This window comes from Mya arenaria, chromosome 14 (assembly GCF_026914265.1).
Source record: "Mya arenaria isolate MELC-2E11 chromosome 14, ASM2691426v1".
Taxonomy (NCBI): domain Eukaryota; kingdom Metazoa; phylum Mollusca; class Bivalvia; order Myida; family Myidae; genus Mya; species Mya arenaria.
The window spans coordinates 57710887-57734356 of NC_069135.1; the positions used below are offsets into that span (position 1 = coordinate 57710887).

General features: G+C 33.6%; 1 protein-coding gene across 1 annotated transcript in view; it reads right to left on the minus strand.

Annotated features, from left to right (window-relative positions):
- Positions 1–144: 144 nt before the first annotated feature.
- The window catches only part of LOC128216294 (dual serine/threonine and tyrosine protein kinase-like), a 31725-nt gene continuing 8399 nt past the window's right edge, over positions 145–23470 (minus strand). The window contains exons 3-13 of the mRNA XM_052922859.1: positions 21836–21919; positions 21112–21138; positions 15581–15678; positions 13516–13724; positions 12688–12844; positions 11648–11800; positions 10879–10969; positions 8566–8644; positions 7611–7781; positions 6914–7032; positions 145–6061 (exon numbers count right to left, since the gene is read on the minus strand). Of these exons, the coding sequence (XP_052778819.1) occupies positions 5945–6061; positions 6914–7032; positions 7611–7781; positions 8566–8644; positions 10879–10969; positions 11648–11800; positions 12688–12844; positions 13516–13724; positions 15581–15678; positions 21112–21138; positions 21836–21919 (1305 nt within the window). The 3' untranslated portion in view covers positions 145–5944. The remainder of the gene's footprint in view (positions 6062–6913; positions 7033–7610; positions 7782–8565; positions 8645–10878; positions 10970–11647; positions 11801–12687; positions 12845–13515; positions 13725–15580; positions 15679–21111; positions 21139–21835; positions 21920–23470) is intronic.

The window sequence follows — 23470 nt, forward strand, 5'->3', positions numbered from 1 at the left end:
CTGAACTGAGTATGTTTTGCTATATAAGCCTTACTGATAATAGTTTGTGTCCCTACCATATCTTTGTCATACATCATATTTTAAAATGATTAATCACATTCTGTGATAGCTCTAGTTTGCTCAAAGAATATTGACCTTGGATTGTGAAAGAATATTGACCTTGGATTATGAAAGAATATTGACCTTGTATTATGAAAGAATATTGACCTTGGATTATGAAAGAATATTGACCTTGGATTATGAAAGAATATTGACGTTGAATTATTAAAGCATGTTGACCTTGTATTATAAAATAATATTGACCTAGGAATATGAAATAATATTGACCTAGGAATATGAAATAATATTGACCTTAGAATATGAAATAATATTGACCTTAGAATATGAAATAATATTGACCTAGGAATATGAAAGAATATTGACCTTAGAATATGAAAGAATATTGACCTTGGAATATGAAAAAAAATGATCTTGTATTATGAAAGAATAATGACCTTGGATTATGAAAGAATATTGACCTTGGATTATGAAAGAATATTGACCTTGGATTATGAAAGAATATTGACGTTGAATTATTAAAGCATGTTGACCTTGTATTATGAAATAATATTGACCTAGGAATATGAAATAATATTGACCTAGGAATATGAAATAATATTGACCTTAGAATATGAAATAATATTGACCTTAGAATATGAAATAATATTGACCTAGGAATATGAAAGAATATTGACCTTAGAATATGAAAGAATATTGACCTTGGAATATGAAAAAAAATGATCTTGTATTATGAAAGAATAATGACCTTGGATTATGAAAGAATATTGACCTTGGATTATGAAAGAATATTGACCTTGGATTATGAAAGAATATTGACCTTGGATTATGAAAGAATATTGACCTTGGATTATGAAAGAATATTGATCTTGGATTTGAACAAACGCCCATTATTTTAGTGAGTGTTCTTTATTGTAGAAAATCACACATCTGTAACAATTTGATACGTAAAACAAATAAATAGAGGGAGAATATTGGATATTCAGCTTATAATTACATAATCAAGAGAGTATAAATCATCCTGTATACACAAAGAATATAAAAACATTCAACAAATGTCTTGTTCGATAGACTCTGGCGAAAAACAATGAAATCAAGTGGGTGAAATGAAAATACATTTAAGTACAATTAAAAACAGAAGTGGGCGAAAGCGCACTTGTTTCTCCTATACAATTATTTATAATAATTCATTATATAATACAATTATCACTTTCAAGATATTAAAAATTAAAAACTGTTTCAGCCTTTCTGAAATGCCAGAGACCTTGATTTGATGCCACAAAATTCTTATGGCATTTAAGTTTGTTAATTATTTTTTTAATATAGAACTATTGTTTCAACGGACATTTTTTTCTCGATTTTTTCTTCTGAAAAAACAGGAGCAGTCCTTCAAAAATGTTTATAAACACTTAATTTTTCTAAAAAAAACGGGGATGGTAAAACCATTTATAAAATCATTTGGTGGGGCCTTATGAGGAAAAAAATAATATTTATCAGCATGTGGATTGTATTAGCAATGTTACTGACTTAATCTGACCTATATATTCATATAAATATTTTATCATATTTTCTTTTGAGATTTGGTCTATAAATACACTAAAGCAAGTTGAATGCATCGTTTTAGTGACACTGAGTCAATTGTTCAGAACTTGGTTTAAGTTAACAACATTGTTAACAGCATCGTTGTTAACTTTTAAATCGGTATTCCTCTGGAAGTCTCACTGTAGGCCTATGTTCCCTAGTATTCCTTATATAACACGATTTGAGACAATTGTTTTAAATGAACTTGCCTTTTATAAACTTAGGAGCCCAACATATTATTTTTCACCTTTAAAGCTGCACTCTCACAGATATACCATTTTTACAACTTTTTTATTTTTTGTCTTGAAAGGAGCATTTTTTTTGCGCAAATATCTGCAAACCAATGATAAAAGATTGCTGACAAAAGATCAGATAGCAGATTTTCCTATCTCCGTTCAAAAATTAATGGCTTAAACTGTTACTAACAGCTTAAGAAATATGCATAAAACATCAATTTTAGAACTTACATACAAAAATATGCGATCTATTTTTTGTCAGCAATCTCATATAACTGATTTCCATGGAATTTCGCAAAAATTGGCTATAAAGACAATAAATAAAAAAGTTGTCAAGATGTTCAATCTGTGAGAGTGCAGCTTTAAAAGTTAACAATGATGTCATTCATCATGTTTTTAACTTTAACAAATTTCTAAACAAATGGCCCAATGACCGATATAAGTGGCCTTAAAAAAATAATCTATATCTGTAACTACCTGATTATCGATATACATACCAAAAGAAGTTTTTTTCTTCCCCATATCACCTGCCAAAATCACACACCTACATACAGGGCAGGGCCCGCCATATTTACTAACATTTGAGTCTGATCTTGAGACTTAGACAGGCTCAAAAGAGCAAAATCTTTATTTTGTTGTAAAAATGCTATTATAGGAGCAAGATGGTGAAAATGGTTGTATCTTTTACAAACAAAAATGTACAACATTCAAACAGACATCTGTTTTATAAACAATGTTATATAGTAGATATTTGGAAATAATTAAGATTTCAGTTATCTGAGCCCGAGTCTCAAATTCAGACTTACGATGTTAGTGAAGATGGAACCAGGTTTATTATGGCAATACCCTGATGTTTTTTTGAAGAAACAAGAGTTATATTTCATTGGGAATGGTTAACAATGATTTGTACATAACATAACAATGATTAGACATGAAAATATTCTATGCATATCTTCACTAAAGATTATTATAACATTTCTGATGAGAAAACGTCTGTGACATCATCAAATAACACATCATCAAGTAACATAATATTTTCCAATACAAGTTTAACATGCAGGCTTGCAAACATAGTGGTAAAATGGTAGATCCTATAAAACTAAAAAGCCTGCTGGTAAGCAAATACAGTATTGCACAAAATCATTATCTTGCATTGTCACATATATAGTACAAACATTACTGCATTCCAGCACATACAATGACACTCAAGAACATAAAGTTCCATTCAAAAACATACATTGCCACTCAAGAACATATATTACCATTCAAGAACATAAATTACCACTCAAGAACAAACAGTACCTTTCAAGAACATACATTATCACTCAAGAACAAACATTACCTTTCAAGAACATACATTATCACTCAAGAACAAACATTACCATTCAAAAACATACATTACCACTCAAAACATACATTGCCACTCAAGGACATACATTACCACTCAAAAACATACATTGCCACTCAAGAACATACATTACTACCCAAGAACATACATATGAACTCAAGAACATTATTTTATTAACAAGAACACACAATTACCACTCAAGAACATATACTACCACTCAGACTTTCAATCTCACTCTAGAACACACATATTTACTCCTCAAGTGAAGATAATACATATGACAAGATTCTACAGTTCCCCTCAAAAACTTCACTTCAATTCTAGATCAAACAGCTTCAATCTAGAACATGAAGTTCAATCAAGAAAAATACCTCATTACTTTAAAACAAGAATCTACATTCAATAACAATAATTACATTTAAAAACATATATATATATATATATATATATATATATATATATATATATAATCACTCAAGATCTTCACTGCCACGCAAGAACTTTATTTCAACTCAAAAACACAAATCTTGATTCAAGAAGAACAAACATCAATACTCTAAAACAAGAACCTACATTATCACCCAAGAACAATCTTCACTCAATAACAAGAACATTAATCACTACTGAGAAATAAGAACCTACATCATCACCCAAGAACAGTCTTCACTCAATAACAAGAACATTAATCACGACTGAGAAATTAGAACCTACATTATCACCCAAGAACAATCTTCACTCAAGAACAAGAACATTAATCACCACTGAGAAATAAGAACCTACATTATCACCCAAGAACAGTCTTCACTCAATAACAAGAACATTAATCACCACTGAGAAATTAGAACCTACATTATCACCCAAGAACATACATTATCACCCAAGAACAATCTTCACTCAAGAACAAGAACATTAATCACCACTGAAAAAAAGAACCTTCAAACCCACATCATCAAGATCATTGATTTGTAACCACCCAAAAACAATTATTACCACTCAAGAACATACATTTCCCTTTATTACAGCTCAGTTACATGAATGGTTAATGGGATAATAATTATTTAGAACAGTTGGTGCATACATGTATATGTTTTTCAAAGTCATTGTTCATGCCATTTTTGAAATGTGCAATACTGATGAACTACAAGCATATTAGAACAAACCAACACTGGGTAAATTGTTTCGAACTTTGTTAAAGTTAACAATGTTGTTAATGTTTTCATCGTCAAAATGTTACAAACTACTTCTACCGACGAACCGGCATTCATCCGGGGTTGTTTTTGATGGAAAATAGCTGAGGAGTTTCGAATGCTTTGGTACCATGTGTGCCAAGTTTGATAACATATCTGGAGTCTGGTTTAATAAAGATTTTAGGCATAAAATCCGCTTAATGTCATATTTTTATTATTCTGCAACATTTGTGTATGAAATGAATTGTATTCTGTATTAAAGATGAAAATATTGCAGAAAGAAACAAATGCTAATAAGTCAATACCATCTGTGATGATACAACAGATTTAAGATTTTCACAGCTACTACTAAAGCATTTAACAATGTTGTTAATGTTCTCGTTGTGAACTTTCAAGTCGTATTCTAGACTTGTGATCTGCTGTATTTCTAACAAGATTTGAGACAACTGTTTCAGCTGTACTTGTTCATATTTTAATTTGTGAGCAATTCATCGTATAGAAAAAGTTTAAAATTTAAAACAATGTGGCAATTCTTGTTGTTAACTTTATCAAAGTTCTGAACAATCGGCCCAAAGCTCTAAACATGAATGAAATGAAGAAAAGCGCATTAATGTTAAATTCAGTGCATATTATTTAATAAAATATTGAATCTCATTATACATTATGTTATACATTGTCTATATTGCAATAATACCTTCCTTTAAAACATAACCCAATTAACAAAATTGTCACGTGTATTTAAAATTATGAGGTTATGGAGAACTAAAAATGAAAACAGGAGCACTGTAAATGGTTGCTTATGCTCGTTTCTTGTTTATACTCATTCAAAACTCAATCGTTATTGAAGCCAAAATTACCTGGGGGCCATGGGAAGGGGCAGTGATTATGAACAGTCTCATGTCAGACTTAAGACTCGAGACTCCTTATGGCAAAACATCATTTCATTGTGATTTTCCTTGTATCTATACATTGATGGTGAATTTTGCTGAAATATATAACGTTTTGAATGTTTTACAATTATTTACTTATTTTTTGTAAAAGAAATGTAATAAATATGATTTTTTGTTCCTTCATAATAACGCTTTTTTAGTCTAGACTTCGACTTGAGACTGTTTGTAATCATGGTCCCTGGGCATTTGTGAATACGGGCCCAAGATGAGCCCTGAAATCGAGAGCTAGTGACTTTTATACAGCTGATATTTGCTTGGACACTTGCATCAAAATCAGAAAAGAAATCCTACAAATTAGTATCAATTACATTGGCAACAATTTCATATACCCCCACAGGGTGAAGGCAATATTTTTCTTAGTATAGGGGTGGGTATCTTTTTTCACTTATTTGGACCCCAAAAGGGTGGTTATATAATTCAAAAGTGCCTAAATGTTTTAATGGAAGAACCCTAAGCCCTTTACCCTGCTTTGAACATGAAACCCTTAAATTATGAGACAAGTCTGTCGCAAAGTCAATGATCATGGACAAAAATGGTTCCATAAAGGCACTTGGTTTTCCCATCTGCCTTGTTACTGTTAGATAGTCACTTCTTGTCCTTCAATTTATATTTAACATTCTTTTGGGTCAACGGTTTCGGTGGGGATTCTTTCGCTGTTTTTGTTGGTCCGCCTGGTTTGTTTCGATATCTGTCGTAGATGCCCTGAAAAAACAAATGACATGCCATATACAAATGCACACAGTGTGGATTCAAAGTTCAAGCCAGGAAAGGTTAAAATACAATGAACTTTGATGAATGACCCTTGAGACGTTGACCTTTGACCTACTGACATGGATCTTGCACATGACACACAGACTTCTTATGGTGAACATACATGCCAACAATTTTAAAATCAGCCAGAAAATGACCAAGCCACAGCTCCATAAAGCAAAGTACATGGGTTTTCTTATGAAAAACATTTTTGTACCAAGATATTATAAAGTCCCCATGAAACCCCCTGACAACCCCTAAATTATGGAATTTTGACCAAACATCATTAAGTGTGGCCATGACCTTTAACCCATATACTACATGGTTCACTGGACATGCTGTCTTGTTATGGTGAACATTTGGTGCAGAATTATTTTAAAATCAACTTATGCATAGTTCAGTTACAGCCCATTGGCCAAATTACGAAAAACTTTGACCAATGACCCTTAAGTGTGGCCATGACATTCAACCTATATACTATATGGTTCACTATATGATACATGGTAATGTTACAGCCTCTAAGTCAAATTACAAAGAACTTTAACCAATGACCCTTAAATGTGACCTTGACCTACAGAGGCTGGTCTTTCAGCAACACATAATCTTGTCATAGTGAACATTAGTGCAAAGTTATTTTAAAATCCCCTTATGCATGACCAAGTTACTGCCCAGAAAATGAGAAGTCATCCCAATTGTCTGCCAGATCATAATTCTGTCCACCCAAGGACATACCACAACCGTATAACCAAAGTTTTCAGACAACCTGGTTTATAATCAAAGGAAATTAAAATGGTATTGTGTAACCTGGAGTGTTGCATGCACTTCCCCGAGCAGCGGGCGTTTGGCTGGTTCACACTCCCAAGAATTCGACATCAGGTCCCAACATTCGTCATCAAACACGGGCAAGTGCTCTGGCCTTAAACCTGGAGAAGAAATCAATCAAGTTACGGCTAACCTAAAAAACATTGCTGGCCTAGAACTTTGTAGCAGAATTGGATTTCCTCTTCTTTGGTTGAATTATGTCTTAAAGAAAGTATTTTTTGCAAACTAATACACAAACATCCCAAATTTTAAGGAAACGTGCAATTTTCTCAATGACAAACTTATTTCCACGGCAAAATTACTTGTCACCCTGGAGTAAACTGTGCAAATATTAATCAACAGCAATTGACTGCTTCACTCTTAATAATATAATCCAAGTACATGAACTTTTGGTCCTTCAAGACTTGTTTTTAACATATAAATATTCTAGATATGGCGCTATGCGATGAAAAGGAGTGATGGAGCGGCATACAGATCGGCAAGTGTATCGCTATTTATATGCTTGGGGTTTGTCAATGAAGCGGCAACAATGTAAAACAATGATGAAAGGTTGTTAAATATCTAAGGGTTTTTACGAACATGGAACTGATATTTGGGGGTGTTCCCGGAGACTCGTTAGAGCTAAATAGTTTTTAATGATAACATTTCAAAGCTTTACATAATTCACACACATATGTACCATTTTTTACGTAATTCCAAAGCTGCTCCTTGTTGGCACACTGTTCAAAATTCTGTGGCAGTCGGACGCTACCGGCGCAGATGTACCAAAACAGAATTCCAAATGCATAAACATCCACACTGCTGTCATATCGTCCCGAAAACAGCTCGGGTGCCATATGGATTGGAGTACCTAAAAAAGAATCTTTTTTACAGAACTGCATTTTTGTAGTTTTAGGAAAGAATTTATTTCATTTAAATAGATTACATCATGAAAAGCATTATATCAATTATATATATCTCAAATATTGAAAGACTGCTAGTTAGATAAATATTCTAAACCCCTGCCTAAACCTTAACTGATAACATATTGCTCCCACTAAAACACTCCTACTGACTGATACTCCCACTTACTAAAATACTCCCACTGAGTGATACTCCCACTGAGTGATACTCCCACTAAAATACTCCCACTGAGTGATACTCCCACTGAGTGATACTCCCACTAAAATACTTCCACTGAGTGATACTCCCACTGAGTAATACTCCCACTAAAATTCTCCCACTAGAGTGATACTCCCACTAAAATACTCCCACTGAGTAAAACTCCCACTCCCACTTAAATTTTCCCACTGACTGATACTCTCATTAAAATACTCCCACTGAGTAATACTCTCACTCCCACTAAAATACTCCCATTGATGAATATGAATACTTCCACTCCCACTAAAATACTCCCACTGACTGATACTCCCACTTAAATACTCCCACTGACTGATACTCCCACTTAAATACTCCCACTGAGTGACTTCCACTCCCACTAAAATACTCTCACTGACTGATACTCCCACTCCCACTAAAATACTCCTGCCTAGCTTAAACCAAGATCCGCTTGTCTCCCCAGTTGTCTAAAGTCAAAAGAATGTGAAACATACCATTACTTTATTAACAAAGAACTAGAGAGCAGACATACTCACCCACAATACTCCCGCTCATCATTGCCTCTGGCTTACAGAAACCAAGATCTGTGATTTTCCCACGATTGTCCTTATCCAACTGTAAAGAATTATAATTAGTCCATGCTTAATTTCTAAACAATCAAACGTTAAATGTCTAACACAGTTTTTTATTCTTAAAACTCAAAACCAATGGACTCAATGTTAACACATTTTCAATAACCTTAAACATTATACACATGCCATTGATGTTTATGAATTCAGAAAAACTTTGTCATATAATACGGTGTATATCACGGTAAATAAAACCATAAAGTTAAAGAAATATTTTTGCCTAATATAAAATAGGTACTGGTTTGAATTCTACTTAAGACCAGATTAATCTATCATCAGCCAATTGAATGAAACTAGTTAAATTCTTTGGTACGGTTAAAGTTGTCCAAAATGTTTTTTGGTTGGCAAAATATTATCCAATAATTACAATTAACAAAATAATTGATATCAATTAAATGTGCAAACTGTGTAAAAGATAACACAGCCAATTGTATGAAAACAGTTCATTTTTTGGTTTGGTTAAATTTAGTTGAAATGGTTATAGATTGGTCAATATTTATCCAATAATAATGACTGTTGACCAATTAAATTGCTTAAATGTGCAAACTTACCAAAAGATTATCTGTGGATAAGTTATCCAGTTTTATACAGTTGCCCCCTGTGGATAAGTTACAGAGGTTTTAATCAATAGGCCCTCTGTGGCAAACCTATCCACATTACCTACAATTGGCCCCCTGTGAATAATTTATCTAGGTTTTATACAATTTCCTACGGATAAGGTATCATGTTTTTGTACAATTTGCACCCCTGTGGATAACTTAACCAGGTTTTATACAATTGAGGCCCGGTGGATAAGTTACCCAGGTTTCTGTACAATTGTCTCCCATGTTGCTATTTAATCCAGCTTTTATACCATTGACCCCCTGTGGATAAGTTATCCAGGTTTTTGTACAATTAGCTCCCCTGTTGCTAATTTATCCAGGTTATATACCAATGACCCCCTGTGGATAGTTATCCAGGTTTTTGTACAATTTGCCCCCCTGTGGATAACTTATCCAGGTTTTATACAATTGGCCCCTGTGGATAACTTATCCAGGTTTTATACAATTGGCCCCCTGTGGATAACTTATCCAGGTTATATACAATTGTCCCCCTGTGGATAACATATCCAGGTTTTATACCATTGGCCTTTTGTAGTTTGCTTATCCAGTTTTTAGACAATTGGCCCCCTGTGAATAACTTATCCAGGTTTTATACAATTGGCCCCCTGAGGATAACTTATCCCGGTTTTATACCATTGGCCCCCCCTGTGGATAACTTATCCCGGTTTTATACCATTGGCCCGCTTGTGGATAACTAATCCAGGTTTTATACAATCGACCCCCTGTGGATAACTTATCCCGGTTTTACACAATTGGGCCCTGTGGATAACATATCAAGGTTTTATACAATCGACCCCCTGTGGATAACTTATCCAGGTTTTACACAATTGGGCCCTGTGGATAACATATCAAGGTTTTATTCAATCGACCCCCTGTGGATAATTTATCAAGGTTTTTATAAAATTTGCTCCATATGGATAACTTATCCAGGTTTTATACATTTGGCCCCCCTGTGGATAACTTATCAAGGTTTTATACAATTCGCCCTGTGAATAACTTATCCAGGTTTTACACAATTGGGCCCTGTGGATAACATATCAAGGTTTTATTCAATCGACCCCCTGTGGATAATTTATCAAGGTTTTTATAAAATTTGCTCCATATGGATAACTTATCCAGGTTTTATACATTTGGCCCCCCTGTGGATAACTTATCCAGGTTTTATACAATTCGCCCTGTGAATAACTTATCCAGGTTTTACACAATTGACCTACTGTGGATAACTTATCCTGGTTTTACACAATTGACCCACTGTGAATAATTTATCTAGTGTTTGCTGCATAATTGGTTAACAACATAAGGTTGACTTACTAGTAGTGTTGGGAATCGGTTGCAATTTTACTATCGATGATCGGTTCATCTCAAGTAACTGATTATCGATAGTACAATCGGTTTTTAAAATACTAGATAGTACCTGAGTTGTAGTTTTATTCATATACAGTATTAAACTCTTAATCATTATATGCATATACCTTATGTCTATGATTGAAGTTATTAAGTGTTATTAAGTTGTTTTTTTCGATAATCGATTATAACTAAATACTATCGATTGTCGCTGATTTCAGGCCCAACCAATCGATTTTCGATTATAAGCGATCATCGGAACATCACTACTTACTAGAACATTTTTCAGTTTAATATCTCTGTGAACAAGGCCCTGACCATGAAGAAACCGTATCCCCTCGACCACATCGATAGAAACCTGTAATCTGAAATATGGAAAATTGTTGATGATCATTACCTCCACAGAACTCATTTTGGCTGACATCGTCGCATTTGTAAACATCACCATTGTTTACAATAACTGTACGCTATTCGGTAAAACATATTATTTTTCAAGGACTAAATAATGACTGGTATCATATTTCTAGTCCCATTTTAAAGATATCCAATTATTAATATTTTTCTTCTAACTCAAGCTATTTTAATCAAGAAGAACAAACCAGTCTATTTAGTCTAACTTTGAAGCACAATCTCGATTCTGTTGATTGCCAAGTTCATAATCTCCAGTTGTTGTCAATTTCTGGCATACAACTGATACCGCTTTCCTAGGAATTATTAAATAAACCAGTCTATACAGGCTTACCTTCAGACCCAGTTCAGAATTTGCTTGATTGCCGAGAACAGATCTCTCTTTTGTAGACAAAAGATGATGAGCAATAATGCCGAGATACTGCTTTCCTAGGAATAATTGAATAAACCAGTAAACCAGTCTATCCAGCCTTCCCATGAGACCCAGTCCAAAGTTGTTTTGATTGCCAAGTACAGATCTTTCTGCAGTAGATCCATGAAAGGTAAAACCGCTGGGATACCGCTTCTTTAAGAATAATTAAATAAACCAGTCTACTCAGCAAACCTTGAAATCCAGTCAGTCTACCCAGGCTTACCTTGAGACCCAGTCCAGATTTTGTTTGATTGCCGAGTACAGATCTCTCTGAAGTCGATCCATGATGAGCAGTACAGCGGGAGTACCACTTCCGTAGCTGTAGTCGATCACGGAGCCACGTAACATAACAACTCTGTCATGGTCGGGGATATTCCTGAAAATATTTCAAACCAATAAATTAATTGTCAACTTTCATCTCAAAGAATATGAGTGAGCTAGGACGACTCTTTACCTCTTGGGAACTTCGTCAAGCTCTGTAAATCATTGAGTCACACCGCGTTACAACTTATGTATGATTAGGGATGTTCCTAAATCTATGTCTGAAAACAATAATAATTATTATCAGCATAATTTTCATTGAATGTAAATCAGCTAGGATGCCTCATATACAGCTCGAGTACTTCTTCCGTAGCTGTTTGAGTTGAGAAGAGAGCCACATAACAGTGTACACCTCTGTCATGGTCAGGATTATTCCTTAAACAAATTGGTACGATCCCTACTTTATAGATGTCACTGACAGTAAGGTCTGTTTTTCATTTGTTCATGGTGAGTATACCATGCACTCTCACATTTTTAGGGATTTAAAATTATTTTGTCTATTTTTATTTCCATGTAAAAGGCATACTGTGAAATCATTTATATTGACGGGCATGAAATTTCGTAGTTTTTCGAAAAAAGGACAATTTTGTGGGTACTTAATTTCGTGGATTTTCATTTTTTGAAAAAAAAATAATCTAAACTGGAATCCTGAATTTTCTGTAAATTCACCAATTTCAGAATAAAGGTAAAATTTTCGTTGGGGTCTTAAATTCGTGGATAAGCCAACCCACGAAATCCACGAAAATTAATGCCTCACGAATATTAATAGTTTATTTGAAAGAAAGGGAAAGGTTACTTATTTCACAAACAAATGAATGGAATACCAATGTTGTTTTTTCTTAATAGGGGAATAACTAAATTATTCTACAAAAACGGACGAGTCTATGAACAGATGGGCCAATGAGCAGACGAGCTAATAATGAATAAAGAGAACTTTCTTACTTTGTGTAGAAGAACTCGAGAGCAAGATCATTCCAGTGTTTTTCATCAGGGGGAACAACCGACTTTATGGCACAGGGGGTGTAACTTGCCCATGAGTCATAAGAGTAGACAACTCCATATTGACCACGGCCGATTTCACGTCCCATCTGTGGCATACCTGAAGGAAATTGTGACAGAAACAATGACGATATCGATTTGTTAATTTTTGATAAAACAAAACAAAGTACAAAAAGGCAGGACTAATTTTCTTGGAAGACTGAACATTTTTAAATTATTATTCATTCTTTACAGCTCTGTGAATGTTAAAACTTGTTAAGTTTCTGGTAGCTTAAAAGGACAATGAAGTTTTAAGAAACTGCATCTGATTTCTTGAAACTTCTTAAGTCTGTATTATCTTGATTAATCTTAGCTCACTCTTTTTGTTCTTCAATAATTTGTGAAATATTTCCTTTTTTTAGAAGTGTTTTGAGTGTATATTGAAGGTATCTGTCTGATTTTCATGAAAAAGTAAGTTTTAAATTTTTATTTATCAAAATCAGGTGTAAGTACGAATTTTGCTAATCGACATATAAAGCTACTTATGTCTCTAAAACTTAAGAACTTTCGAGAAATCAAGGCCTGTGAAATAAATGGACTTAAAATAATAACTCTGCGACCACATTAATTTTAATAAATAAATTGTTAAGAATAAACTCATAATAATAAAAAATAAATAAATAAATAAATAAAAATGAGGCCTAATAAACGATTTTAAGTGGGTATTTTAGAGAGTTGGCAGAAAAACACCAAACACGCTTATAACACGCTTATAATCGATCGTAGCCTTACCATAAAGTATGACATCTTTTAGTGAGGTGCTTTCCAGCGCAACCTTGGCAACTCTCGGTGCATGCACTTTCCGTAGTTTCAACCGCTCCTCTTCGATCTTAGTAAGTCGTCCCGAGTGCTTCATTTCCAGTTGCTTGAGTGCTGTCAGAAAGGCATCGTGGGATTTGTTAAGACGATCTTTGATCTGAGATGATATGCTCTTTGCTAATCTGAAAATGTAATTTTTAACGGTTTAAGAAAAATGCATAAAACATCCATTTTTTAACTAACTAAATATTAAATCTGCGATCTAATTTTTTATCAGCAGTGTTATATAACTGGATTCCATGGATTTACGCAAAAATTGGCTTATTAAAAGACAAAAAAAAAAGTTGTCAAATTATGTTCAATCTGTGAGAGTGCAGCTTTAAATACATTTACGTACAATTTGAAGGAAGAATCTACCTAAAACATCTTTCCAAATCAAGAATCTACCAAAAGATTTCAGGAGAATTTTTCTTAAAAAATGTTATAGTTGGACATAAAAACTTAGAATAGGTCAGGAAAACAGAAAAAATAATTTCATTTTGCTATGCCTTAGGAATGACATCATCATCTCTTACAATGTAATACTTGCCTACTAACTATTTATTTCCTTTTTCAATACATTAAAGAAAAGATTTTCCCATTCAATCCTCAGACTGTAAAATGCTTGGACAGAAACGCGCCTATCTGTCTGTCTCTCTGTCAGTAGGCCTCTCAGCCACAAGGTTCAGGTTAAAAGGCTACTTAGCAGAAACTTCTTAATTTTCATGTATTCCTACATTTTCAGAACCCATGCTTTTTTTCTGCTTTTACAGAATATTTCATGGGGAAAATAGGCTAGCGATCTTTGAATTTAATAACACTTTTTAGAAAAACCCGCCTATTTGTATGTGCAAGTAAAGTCACTTTGTAAATTGAGTCATGGGCTAAAATTTCAAAATAGTGAAAAATATCAAATTGATATTTTCAATGTTTGAAACAATGAAATATCAATTTTATTTCACTGATAAATATCTAAAAATCACTGGAAAGCATAATTATAATAAAACTTTTATAATAATTGTTATCAACTTTATTATAAAAGGTCTGTGGCTTTTAACCTGGTTGAGCCAAGACCCAGGCCAACCCCTCGTTGGCAATCTTTTTCTTCCGGTCATTGTCAATCCACTGACTCTAGCTCCACAGTATCATTATATTATAATTATTATCATGTCTCCATGTCTTCATTTAACGGGAAAGCAGTTTTGATAAGGGGGTTTGTTTGTAGTTTTTGTTTTTGTTTATGTAGGGTTAGTTTTTTTTGGTGTTTGTGTTTGTGTTGTATGGTCTAGGCATTGTTGAGTTATCACTTGGGCAAGCTTTAAAATCCTTTTACCATTAAAGGTCTCTATGACCTTGACCTTTGGCCGGAAGACCCCTCAAATCAATAGCGGTCATCTACTAGTCAGGCCCAACGTTCATGTCAAGATTGATGACCATAGTTCCAGGAATTGTAGAGTTTGCATCCAAGGTCACTGTAACCTTTGACCAGATGACCCCTAAAATCAATAGGAGTTATCTACTAGTCGGGCCCAACCTCCGAGTCAAGTTTGAGGGCCATGGGTGCAGGCATTGTCAAGTTATCAATCGGACAACCTTTTAGCATTCAAGGTCAACTTGACCTTGACCTTTGACTTTATGATCCCTAAAATAAATAGAGGTCATTTCCTGGTCAGGTTCAGTCTTCATGTCAAGTTAGATGACCATAGGTCTAGGCATTGTTGAGTTATTACTTGGACAAGCTTTGACAACCTTTTACTTTCAAAGGTGACCTTTCAACCGATGAACCCTAAAATAAAAAAGGGTCGCCTACTGGTCAGGCCCAACCTTCATGTCAAGTTTGATGACCATACCTCCAGGAATTATCTAGTTATCACTCGGACAAGCCTTGGTCTACCGACGGACCGTCTGACTGACTGACATGTGCAAAGCAATAAACCCCCTCTTCATCGAAGGGGGGGGGGACATAATATTTATTATAACCATAGCCTCATAGACATACCTGGTAGCACTTAGACTGGCCAACATCTCGGCAGCAACTTTTTTCTTCCAATCATCATCAATACGGGGACTCTGGCTCCACGGCATACCCTGGACAATCTGATGGAAAGTGAAAATAGTTTAGTGTTCATACATCAAACACATGAATTATACTAACACACTCAGCTAACATGTTGTTTTTTTCTTATTATACTTCAAACACATGAATTATATTTATAAACTGTTAACATGAAAATCGTTTAGTTTTAATTATATCTGAAAAACACAACTTTTACAAACAATCATATGGGAATCTTTGCATTTTTAGTGTGCTTCAAAACACTAGATTATACTAACAAACTGTTCTCATGGAATTTTTTTAGTTTTTATCATTCCTGAAACACATGAATTAGACTAATCAACTGTTAACATGGAAATCTTTTTGTTTCTTTTATACCTCAAACACATTAATTATACTAACAATCAGTTAACGACATCTCGCAACAATTATTAAAATCTATGATGTAAAATATAATTTTATCATTGTGTTCTCTATATTATAAGTTTAGCCATGATTAAAAAAAAAAATTCCATATCAAATTTCTATTCCTTACAATCATGCTTCTCATATTAATATGAAAAACTAAAGAAACAAACTCAGTAGCCAATATGTTCATAACAAATATGTATCAATTTATTTAAAATTAACCTTAAAATGAATATTTTTTATATGAACCTCGAGTGAAGAAATGATTATGTAATAGACAATTGTTAAGCAAGTTTTGAAAGTACACGTATAATATCAATTGAAAACATAGAACCTCATATGATATATAAGAAACAAGAGATATATATTTAGTTACAGTATTAATTCTTATATATAAACAAATAATCTCCAAAACAAATAGCTTATGTTTTAATCTCGAGGAAACAAACGATGGACCCATTTATTGTTCAGAACTTTGTCAAAGTTAACAATTATGTTAAAGGGGCTATTAATTAAAATACACCAGATGATACAATAAATTTATTGCAAGATAAAAAAGACAAATTGTTCAAAACTTAAAATTGACATCGTTGTGTACAACGCATTGAATCTTACTTTCTGATGTATCAGCAGCCATCACTTAAAACACAAACATTCATGGATCTTTCGCAGTTTTTTAGCATAAACAAAATTCAATTCGAAATTTACTATGGTTGTCTACCATGTAAATCCCAGTAAGTTTAAAAATAGCATCAGTATATTTATCTGTACTCATAAACAGATATAAATTAAACTTGAAAACCAGTATACGCTTATTTAAATGTGAAAACACAGATGAGACAGCAATTTTTAACATATGATTTTTGCTTTTTTTTATTTTAACCATGTAATTTAAAAAGTGACATTTCATTGACCCCTTCTAGCTGGCATTGACAATTCTAGGCTTGATTTGAGGAAATACGGCATTTGCCGATTTTCGGACAATCTGGTGTCTAGCCGCTTTAATGTCATCCTTGTTAACTTTCAAATCTGTATAAATCTGGAAAATTCACAGATACGTTTATGATCCGCAGGAAGATTAACAAGATTTGAGACAATTGTTAAACCGTATTTGTTTTAATTATATATATATGAACACATCATAAAATATTTCACATTAAAAAAATAAGGACTATGTCGTTTATCACATTGTTAACCATTGTTAACTTTAACAAATTTCTGAACAATAAATTATTGGGCCTATGTTGTTGTTTTTTTCAAGAAAATGTAATGCTTAAGGGTTTGTTTTTATAAACAATTATTATTTACTATGAATTGGTACACAGAAAGTCATGCATATATTTCCATAACATTTAAAAGATGATTTATAAGTTTATGCACTCTGTACATTGTAAATTTAATTACCATATAGTAATTTATTTTTAAAGGTGCACAAATTAAAGGCTTATGCCCAAACAAAATCTTTTTGATATTTTTAAATTAATGCATTATCATGTTTAACTCATTGACTTTAATGATCTGACATCAAAAACATGGATATGATTTATTAGTTACAGATAAAAAATAATAGTAATATATTTTGGTGTTTTTTTCAACTGTGGAATTTGTGGCCACATAGCTGAATAAATATAAACAAAAATAAAAAATGGTTCATATTTTTTATATGTACCTAAATGATATGCGTTTTTTTTTTTAAATTTGATCTTTTATGTAAGACCAATGAGTTCAACATGATAATGCATTTATTTTAAAGTTTGTTTGATTTTTTGAACACCCTATTCTGTGCCCCTTTAAGCAGAAAAAATGCATCAAGTGCATACATATAACCAGATTATATTATTTTCTTCTAAGAAAACGCAAGGCTCTGTAAATATTTGTAGACGTTCCAAGAAGGCGCCGCAGCAAATGCACAGCGCAGTATTTTTAAACATGCCCATCGGCTTCAATACTTATGGTGTACCATTAGGACTTGTATTTTAGTCTCCGCAAAGTTTATAATGTACATCGATATAAATAGTGCTAAAAAATTAATACAATTATTAATCTCTCACATTAGTGAGGTATTGTGTTGCCAGTGTGTGTATACCACGTGATAAATTACATCATAAACGTCGCAAGGCAATACTTTGGTTTGAATAATGCACCAGTAAATTGTCACCACGCCCCCCCCCAGGTCCGGGGGTATACCGTGGATAGCGGGGGAAATGGGCCGTGTTTTTACCTTTCAGGTGGTCCCGCAGTGTCGGGTAAATGTGGTGATTTTATCTTTGCGCCAAAAATAGCGGGGAATGGTCCTTACCTAGAGTCCCTGGGGTACGGGGCATTAGGCAGGGATTTTACCAACAGTTCGTCCCCGCAAGGCGGGGATTTTACACAGGCTTCGTTGGCTGGACTGGAAGACTTAAAGTCCCCGCTATTCCCTGGACCTGGGGGGCGGGGGGGGGGGGTTACAAATGACTGGTGCACAAAGTCAAAAATAGCTTCTCTTTATCTTCATTATTTAATATGAAACGAAGGGCAGTCTATGCCATTTAAAGAGCCCCGCCTTTGGCTTATTAATAGAGTTTGATGAGGTAATCGTTTCCTCAAACACTTCAACAAACCTCCAAATTAATGTTTTGACAGTGCTCCATTAGGCGGAGGTTTTGTGAAAAGGTTCGTTTAGGAAAAACTTAATGCTTAATCAAACTTTGGTAAAAGACCAAAGGCTGTGCTCTGTGAGTGGCGTAGACTGCGATATATGTATCATTTAAAATGGTGAAGTTATATTTATTTCAAGTCTTCATTTGAAGCAAAATATTGCCTTGGAAGAAATCATTTATGACGAAATTTATCACCTGGTATACACAGACTGCGTTGTGGAGTATTGGAAGGAAGCGCTTTGACCTCGCTAAACTCACTATTAAAAGACTTGTCCCAAAGAGTACACCATATCTTTCAAACCGATTACCTTCCTCATTTTACGGCGTATTGACTGTCTGCAAGTGTTTTCCATTTCTATTTCAAGCCTATAGGCTGTGATTATCATCTGATGGAGCAAAGCAGGTTAATATATTCGGATTACCTCGGCCATTTTCTATGAACAACAACCTCAGAAGTATTTTGACTTCTTTACATTTTACTACGCTCCAAGTAAAACCGCTTAGCTCCAAGTCAAACCACATAAAAATATCAATTTAGAAGTTAAACATAATGACTTTACTCTTGAGACTCTGCCTTATTTATACAATAATACAATAATAGTTTGCGATTGATTCAAACTGAGTCATACAAAATACACTATACACTGAATGAATACTATTATTTAAAATTTTATAAACTTCTTCTACTGATGTACCTGCATTTTTTTTAATAATAAGCTTGTTTTGGATAGAAAATGGCCGAGGTGTTCCGAATGCAGGTTAATTTAGAAATATTCTTCCACATTTACTTAAAGTGTTGAAAAATAAATAATGAGAAACAATTGTTTTCCGAAGTTGTAATCCCAAGCAAAGCATACAAACATCATACACAGTACATAATAACTGTGGAAGCTGTTTGTTCATGAATCATAGTAGGTATACACTGAGCCCATATTCATTCACATTTTGAGTCTCTGTTCAATATCATTTTAAGTCTCTGTTCAATAAAATTTTGAGTCTCTGTTCAATAATTTTGAGTCTCAGTTTATAAATGTTTTAAGTCTCAGTTTATGATCATTTTGAGTCTCAGTTCTTTCACATTTTGAGTCTCAGTTCATTAACATTTTGAGTCTCAGTTCATAAATGTTTTAAGTCTCAGTTTGAGGATGAGACTCAGGAAAGTAAATTTCAAAATGTTAACTGTATCTTATATATAATAGTTCTTAACAAATAGGGTGTATTATTATATTAACAAAATGTTATTTTCAAAATATGCAGCAATTTTTACTATTATTGCCCTTCAAGTAACAATTTGATAATTCATTAAAATTTGCAATTAAGAGTCTCAATACTCTAAATCAAGACAAGAAGAAGAAGGTCTTAATCCTGGCAAGATTTAAAGCGCCATGATTGCCTGTTTTACGCCTAGTACTTTTTCCACCATTTTGGGTCTCACTTTCTGATTGGGAATCAATTTTTGACTCAATTTGGGAATTTCATTTTTCTTTAATAATGAACAAAATTGTTAAATAATTATACAAAACAAATATATAGACACAATTTAAACATAAAGGTTGATACAAGTTTGTTTCTTTCAAAATACACCAACTCAACTTCTCGGTACTGTTGAAATTAGTGTACTTAATAAGAACCTTTCTGGGTTAATGATGACTTACATAAAATGAAATGAATGTTTTGTGAAAGAATGATTGTCCAAGTTGTAAGGCATGGATGGGTTACCTGTACCCGCAGGCTGGGGTACGTTTTGATGGGAACCCGCTGGCTAGGCTACATTTTGGAGGCCTGCCGGCAGGGGTATATTTTGGTAGGTAAACCCGCCAGCTGGGTACATTTTTGAGGGGTCACCTGGGAATAATATGAGTACCCGGAACCCAACAAATACAGCAATACCATCTAAATGATTTGTGATTTTGGGTCTGTAACGTTAGCTATTTCACCTGCTGCTTGTTGAAATTATAAAGCTATTTCTTTAATCCATGTACTTTTTCATAGATGACATAACCACCACCACTCTGTCACAAAGACAGAGCTCATATGAACAGAAATGACACAAGATAAAAAGACATCCGAACCATTTTTGTTTCAGACAACATGGTTTCTGTTATATGACATGATTATTCTGCTGAATGTATGTATATAATTAATAGCCCATATCCAGGTAACCATGGGCAGTTGATGATCAGGGACCCGGTACCAAATTTTTTACCCCTCCATGCCCTCACTTGGAACTAAGTAGAAAGTGGAAGTCGATTGCAGATAGTTTAAAGACTGTTAAAAGTTGGGATGCATGCCTGGACAGAAAAGAATAACGATTTTGTCTCATTAAGTTTGAGGTCGTTTTTGGCTGTTTTAAGCAGGCTTTATATAAGCTGTACATAGCCAAGATTGTCCAAAGCTTTGATCATTCGATGCACATTCAATCACCTTATATATCCATCCATATCGAGTAGCCTGCACATTTACCATTGATACAGTTTCAATCATATTATTTCCATTTCAAAGTGACGTACATTTTAGCTCAATTAATATCAAATACCAAAGCTCATAATTATTATATATATTTGAATATGCTCAAATCTAGCAGACCTACATGATTTTTTTCTTATGAATCTCAGATATCTAATACATATACCATATTTTTCAAAATAAACGCACCCTGCAATGTCATTTTTATGAACGTGATTAAAAAATATTCTCCAAAATTGGTGTTGTGTAACTTAAAATTGGTGTTATTTAACCTAAGAGTTGTACACAAGCGTATAAATTAAATGTCAACAAAATGACTGACTGATATATCATCTAACAGCCAAATGAGCTAAAACAAGGTTTTTAATCATGAAAACTTTTCTTATTATGTTGTGTGATAATACCAAAAAACAGTCCCCCTGAACATCTATTAGGGAATGTACGTCTATGTAGAAAAATACAGAATTTTATGCATTCAGTGTTAGTCTACAGCTAATGTCATATATGATTCTTGATTAAATGAAAATACATTATTTCTATAAAACTTTTATTATTGTGCGTTCATTATTGCACATGCTTATTGATAAGTTAAAGCACAACAGGCATTCCCTGACTGCAAAACAACATCACCAGGCTGCCCAGTCACATGACTTGATCACATGACCAGGTCACATGGTATTACCTGCTTCATTCTTTGGAGGAGTAAATGGATGAAAGTAGAACTTGATCGGACTGTTATCTCAACTTGGTACGCAGCATTGAGTATCTGAAATTGATTACATTCATGCTCCATGCAAAGAAGGTTATGTAAAAATACAAATGATATTTACAATGTTGGATAATCATATTCAAGTGACTCGCTCATGTTTTTGGACCAATAATTAGTTTTTCCGATAATGCATCTGAAAACACTTATTTAATAATTACCTTACTCTACGGTATTGAAATTGCAGAAAAAATATTTTGGTTTTAGTGGGGTTTGAACCATTGCCAGTAAAGTCAAGAAATAATTAGAAAACAGCCTGCTAGTCCACACAGCCACCAGAATTTTACAAAAGTGGTGGATATGTAAAACTGTTAAGAATACATTGATAACATCACGTGATAATGTCAATCAACCAATCACTCAACACCACAGCCGTAATTAAATTTCAATGGCATTATATACGCTAATGAAAATTATGGTCTTCAAAGACGATATTCGAGCAAATATCAACATTTGCTGAAAGGTTCAATTTTTTGGTATTTTTGTTTTAGCACTCTTTGTGATTTGCCACACTTTATTTTGTAAAAAGAAAGAACATTTTAAAAACCATGAGCGAGTCACATTAAAGGCATTAAAAGAACAGAGAGCCGTTTCACAAGTTTACTGCAATTTTTAAAAGATACATCAGGAAACACAATCTTACAGAAAAGTGCCTTAATATTAAAATCAGAAACAAACAATTTATTTTTTTGGGCCTGAATAAAAAAAAATCCAGTAGTTCTCAAGACATGAACAGTGGTAATGATACAAATGTGAAAGTACTTGAACTTTAACCAAAGAAGAATATTTAAAAAAGACAATCATAAACAATGAAAGTCCTTCTTTTAAAGCTGCACTCTCACAGATTGACTTTTTTGTCAAAACGATCAATCTGAGAGAGCTGCACCCTCATGAAAAAGTATGGTCTGAATATCATCTGAATTTAGCTGAATTTTGCTGAAAATTTGTCTGAATACCATCTGAATCATTGCTGAATGTGTGCAGATAACCTGAAATTGCAAAAGCTGAATCAAGTCTGTAACACTAATTCAGAAAAAATCAGCGTTGTTATATGTTTCTGAATTATGTCTGACAACACTGCTCAGTTAAATTTCAGACTTTTTATTCAGACTTTTATTTCTGAATATTGGCTGAGCTGCTGAAAAATGGCTGAAAATGGAACAATCCAGACATAATTCAGACTGGTAAGACAATATTCAGAGGGTTGTTCAGACAAGTTTCTCAGACAGTATTCAGAGAAATATTCAGACATTGTTCAGGTGAGGTCCCCAGTAAAAAGTTTGGCAGTATACCACTGGAATTTCAGTGGTATATGAGCGGTGAATTTTGGTGGTCTTCCACTTAAGGTTTAAGGCTGGTACTCCACAATACCACTGGAATACCAGCCGTAAACTTTGCGAGGAATACCACCAAAATATATCCATGGTTTACCCCTGGAATAAAGTAGCTAAAAATACAAAATCATTCCAAAATTAAGAGCAGATATAGTAGGAAATTCATTAACATTTGTTGACTTATATGGAAAAATATTTAGTCAGGAAAATAATTGAG